Genomic DNA, 5,727 nt, shown 5'->3' on the forward strand with positions numbered 1-5,727 from the left:
TTCAGACTGGAGGCCTGTGACCAGTGGAGTGCCACATAGATAGGTGCTGAGTCCTCTACTTTTTGTATTTTACATAAATGATTTGGATGCGAGCACAAGAGGTACAGTTAGTAAGTTTGCAGATGACACCAAATTTGGAGGTGTAGTTGACAGCGAAGAGGGTTACCTCAGATTACCTCAGGATCTGGACCAGATGGGCCAATGGACTGAGAAGTGGCAGATGGAGTTTAATTCTGATAGAATGTGTATAGAATGAGCTGCCAGAGGAAGGTGATGGAGGCTGGTACAATTGCAACATTTAAAAGGCATCTGGATGGGTATATGAATAGGAAGGGTTTGGTGGGATATGGGTCGGGTGCTGGCAGGTGGGACTAGATTGGGTTGGGATATCTGGGCGGGTTGGACCAAAAGGTCTGTATCCATGCTGTCCATCTCTATGACTCTATGACTATGACTAAAACAAGGCTGGGCAAGCGGCCTGAGGCTGCTCGTCATTGTGTGCATGAGCTAACGTATTGGCTGCAATGACCCTTGTTCAGAACGTTCTGATTTCTCTCCACAGATGCTGCCAGGTCTGCTGAGCTTTTCCAGCAATTTCTGTAACTACAAATTTCACACTGGCTACAAAGCGTTCGGGTGCATCGCGGGGCGTTATACAGTTGCGAGATTTTCTGACGCATTCCATTTTGGCTAATCTACCCTTACACATATTCCTCTCGGTCCTCTGCCAGCGCTTCCCATCATTTCCCCACCGCAGTGTTGGTGTGCTCACCTGTTACACACAGGCTTTGGTTGCATTTGTTTTCTTATCAGTGAAAGGGGAAATTTAAGAATAATTCCGAGAGGGATTTCTCCGGGCTGTGGCGCGCTGCAGCGAAGGTTAAACTGTGAACCAGAAAGATGGGAGCTGTTTCTCTCCCTCCCTCTCTCCCAGCCAGAAGGTGGGTCGCGCAGCGCCGCATGTTGGTGGGTGACATGCCTGGAAGAGAGAGAGAGAGAGAGTACTGTGTAGTTGGTGAACTCCTCCTCTCCAGGCTCAGGAGTCTGCACTGCCTTCTGATGAGTATATTAGGGGCTGCAGGAAGAAACGGCTGTTAGAGTGCGCAGAGATAAGGGTAGACTAGCCTTTTTAGTTTGTCTCCCGGCTCTGAAGCATGTTGCACAGAGTAGCAGAGGGAAAGTGAAGGGGAAAGCAGCAGTCCGCTAGAGACACCTCGTTTAACGTAACGGTAGGTAATCCCTCTGTTCACACATTCCCTTCCCTCTCTGGGGGAGGTGTTTTATTTTCGGCAGTGTGTCAAATTCCTCCCAGGTTCACATCATTCAGCATCACAGGCACAAAACATTTTATCGGATGAACTGAAAAGAGGGCTCTTTCCTGCTTGTTTAAAATAGGTCGCCTGTATTTCTCCTTAAATAATTGTTTTGTTCAGCTGCTAATTCGTTTTGGATTCGCTGTCTGTCGGGGTTGTGATCAGAAGTATCGATCTGTATCTGCACAGGGAGAAACTTAAATTTAACAAACGATTCACAATTCAGGCGCCTTTTATAAAGAGTTTGCTTTCGATGGTGGAATTGACATCTGTCTTGCACAAGTTTGGGAGGAGAGACTGAAGGATGGAGGGCCGGTGGGGACGAGTTGAGTGGAAATCTGGAACTGTCTCCCCTCAGAGTTGGTTTGGAAGGGGATGGGTGAGGTATCGGTTAAAAAAAACGTGCTTGCAGCTGGGTTGTAGCTGGGTGCCTGCATCAGGGGGTTAGGGAACCAACGCAGGTGGACAGGGTTCAAATGAAAGTCAGCCATCTCACCATCGAGGCAGCAGGAGCTGGATGGCAACCTCTGGTTTCCAGCGTTGAGTTGTAATCTCTGACCATTTTTTTTTCTCTCCTGCCCCCACTGCAGGGCTGCCGTGCTGAAGATGTGGCCGGAGAGAAACCTCTCACTGGAGTCCAACCATTCGCTGCTCTGCAGCCTGGCGGGGAGAGAGGGGAACAGCAGCGTCTGGTTATCTCCCCAGGATGTGATGGTCGGGGTGTTGCTCACTGCTATTGACCTGGTCACCTTCGTGGGCAACACTGTGGTGTTCATCTGCCCGGCTTTGGAGAAAAGACTCAGGACCGTCACTTATATGTTCATCATGTCATTGGCCATGGCAGATTTACTCCTTGCTTGTCTTGTTATGCCCTTCAGGTAGGAGTTTGGACACAGTTTAGTCTTTTTTTAAAGAGCTACAATAGATGGGGTTAGGGGGGAATATGCGTTTTTAACATGCTTTTGACAACTTCAGTTCCATCTCAACTTATTGTAGTCACGGGGTGTTCTGCCTTCAAGCCTACCTCTCTCGCTAGACATCTGGCCACCTATCATATTCTGATCTGGTGCCAGTCATAATGTGCAGTTGCACTGCCGAGGCTCCGTGCGGGCGTTTTGCTGTATTAGGGTGCTATATAAATGCAAGTTGTAGTAGTAATACTTATTCCTCAATATCGCTGGGAAAAAGAAGACATGTTTTGCCAAAGCTTTCTCATCTCACACCGATCAAGCTATATCACTAGAAAACAGATTCAAGAGGAAATCGACATTTATACTGCATGAGAGGAGGTTATTGATTGGTTGGAAATGGGTTCTGCTTGGTAGCAGCATTGCCATAGACAATGCACCCATTAATGCTGATTAACAGTTGTCAGCTAGGCTTTATTAAATTTTAAACCAGGAAGATTACTTCTGCTTTTTCAGAGTCTTGTATTACATTTCTCAGTGGCCTCTGGATTAATAGGACCATCACAATACCACGATACCACTATCTGCCCTGCTTGATCATGTTATAAATGAATGGTGTCAGCATGGAAGGCTTCTGGGATCTCCAACCTTGACAGGGACTCAATGAGATAGCTAATAGTCTCAGGCAGGCAGCAGCAGCAGCAGATTATTAGCACAATGTTGTAGGAGCAAATTACTGCAGATGCTGGAATCTGTACTGAAAACAAAAAAAATACTGGTGTCACAGCGGGTCAGACAGCATCCATAGAGACAGAGCAAGCTAATGTTTCGAGTCGAGATGACTCTCCAGAGTTGATAAGCTCTGATGAAGAGTGGCAGACGTGGGTACTGCAGATGCTGGAGATTAGAATCAAGATTAGAGTGGTGCTGGAAAAGCACAGCAGGTCAGGCAGCATCCGAGGAGCAGGAAAATCGACGTTTCAGGCAAAAGCCCTTCATCAGGAGGGTCTAGACTCAAAATGTTATCTTGCTCTCTCTCCAAAGATGCTGCCTGACTGCTGTGATTTCCAGCATTCTTTCTTTCTAACATGCTTTTGTATTGGGTGCTAACACTACTTTGAATGGGAGGTGATGGACTAAGAATCCCTATATTCCTGATGGAGGGCTTATGTCTGAAACGTTGACTCTCCTGCTCCTCGAATGCTGCTGTCCTGCTGTGCTTTTTCAGTACCGTACTTTTAGACTCTAGTAATTCCCATGGCTAGATTGGGTTGGGATATCTGGTCAGCATGGATGGGTTGGACTGAAGGGTTTGTTTCCATGCTGTATATCTCTATGACTCTATGACCTAGGTAATGTCTTGGGAACCCTGATTCAAATGCCACCATGGCAAATGTAGTTATAATTCAATGAAAATCTGGGAAATATAAGTCTGATGATAGTTGTGAAGTAATTGCTGATTGTCAGAAAAAATCTATCTGGTTTGCTAATGTTCGTAAAGGAAGGTAATTTGCCTTCCTTATCTGGTCTGGCTTAGATCTAACTGCAGACCCAATGAGATTGACTCTCAATTGCTCTCTGGACATTTAGGGATGGCCAATAAATACTGACCTGGCCAATGATGCGAATGAATTTTAAAAAAGGTTTTGTTGAGGAATATTGATGAATTTATCTTCTAGTTGGACTTGGCAGTGTTAATGCAGTGGTTCTGTGGTAGAGCGATGACTGTGTGCACTAATATGCATCACGTACAATATACTTAACATGATGGCTTAGTCTGTTCTCACCTTCCGTGTGAATGCGCTTCTTTTAAACCTGCTCCGGTCATGCTTTCTCTATCTTCGAATGCTCTTGTGACAGTTGTCAAACCGTTTGCAACATGAGAGCTTTCAGAGAAGAGAGTCTTGTAGAGTCTCAGGACTGACCTAATGACATCCATGCTGTTCCTTAATGTTTCAGAACTATGTCTCTCAGAATTCTGTCTAAACAAAGGCAGTAAGTAAGAGTAATTATGACACCCCATTCAAACCAATTGGATAGAACTTAGATCTACACCAACAGGGCCCCTCCAGGTTCCTCTAGTTACTTTCTGAGGTCCTCTAGTCTTTTACTAGAAAACAAAAGTTGCTCTTGAAATGCTTCTTACAGAGTGGCATTAAGTCAATGAAGTATCTAATATTCTGAAGGGGCTTGATAGGGTATACACTGAGAGATTGTTTCTCTGGCTGAGGAGTCTAAAACACATGGGGGTTATCTCACCATAATCTCATGACGATTTAGGACTGGGATAATGAGAAATTATTTCACTCAAGAAGTTGTGAATCTTTGGAATTCTGTTGCTCCAGAGCATTATGGATGCTCGATTGTTGATTACGTTAAGGTGGATAGTTTTTAGGTCTGTCAGGGATTCAAGGAATGCAGGTGGGCAAGTGGAGTGATGCATTAGGCAAGTCTAATTCTAGAGCGAATTATACAATGAATAGAAGAGCCTTGGGAAAAGTTGATGGGCAGAGAGATCTGGGAGTGCAGGTCCATTGTACCCTGAAGGTTGCTGCACAGGTGGATAGAGTGGTCAAGAAGGCAAATGGCATGCTTGCCTTCATTAGACTGGATGTTGAGTATAAGAGCCACTAAGTCATGTTAAAATTGTACAGGACATTGGTTCAGCCGCATTTGGAATACTGTGTACAGTTCTGGTCACCACATTATCAAATTGGAGAGGGTGCAGCGAAGGTTTACGAGGATGTTGCCTGGTATGGAAGGTGCTAGCTATGAAGAGACGTTGAGTAGGTTAGCTTTATTTTCATTAGAAAAAAGGAGATTGAAGGGGGACCTGATTGGGGTTTACAAAATCATGAAGGATATAGACAGGGTGGATAGAGACACGCTTTTTCCCAGGGTGAAGAATTCAATAACGAGAGTCATGCTTTCAAGGTGAGAGGTGGAAAGTTTAAGGGGGATACACGCGGCAAGTACTTCACACAGAGGGTGGTGGGCATCTGGAACGCGTTGCCAGCAGAGGTGATAGAGGCAGGCACGGTAGATTAATTTAAGATGCGCCTGGACAGATGCATGAGTAGGTGGGGAACAGAGGGATACAGATGCTTAGGAATTGACCGACAGGTTTCGACAGTACATTTGGATCGGCTCAAGCTCGGAGGGCCGAAGGGCCTGTTCCTGGGCTGTAAATTTCCTTTGTTCTTTGGAGTCGCAGGTAGACAGGGTGGTGAAGGAAGCATTTGGCACACTTGCCTTTATTGGTCAGTGAATTGAGTATAGGAATTGGGATGTCATTGGTATTGGGGGCAAAGTATTAACTTGGATTGAAAGTTGATTGGCTGATAGGAAACAAAGAGTAGTGATAAACGGCTCCATTTCGGAATGGCAGGCAGTGACCAGTGAGGCACCGCAGGGATCAGTACTGGGACCGCAACTTTTTACAATATATGTTAATGATATAGAAGATGGTATTAGTAATAACATTAGCAAATTTGCTGATGATACTA

At 45.3% G+C, this 5,727-nt stretch overlaps 1 protein-coding gene across 2 annotated transcripts in view; it reads left to right on the forward strand.

The window, feature by feature from the left end:
* The first annotated feature begins 1,087 nt into the window (after positions 1-1,087).
* Positions 1,088-5,727, forward strand: part of LOC122555249 (octopamine receptor-like) — a 34,568-nt gene continuing 29,928 nt past the window's right edge. Inside the window, exons 1-2 of one of the 2 annotated variants that reach the window (XM_043701045.1) lie at positions 1,088-1,229; positions 1,904-2,191. In XM_043701045.1, the coding sequence (XP_043556980.1) occupies positions 1,920-2,191 (272 nt within the window). In that variant the 5' untranslated portion in view covers positions 1,088-1,229; positions 1,904-1,919. Of the gene's footprint in view, positions 1,230-1,344; positions 1,396-1,903; positions 2,192-5,727 lie in introns of those variants that run through there. The other variant, XM_043701053.1, reaches the window with a different exon arrangement.

This window comes from Chiloscyllium plagiosum, chromosome 1 (genome assembly GCF_004010195.1).
Source record: "Chiloscyllium plagiosum isolate BGI_BamShark_2017 chromosome 1, ASM401019v2, whole genome shotgun sequence".
NCBI classification, from domain to species: Eukaryota; Metazoa; Chordata; class Chondrichthyes; order Orectolobiformes; family Hemiscylliidae; genus Chiloscyllium; species Chiloscyllium plagiosum.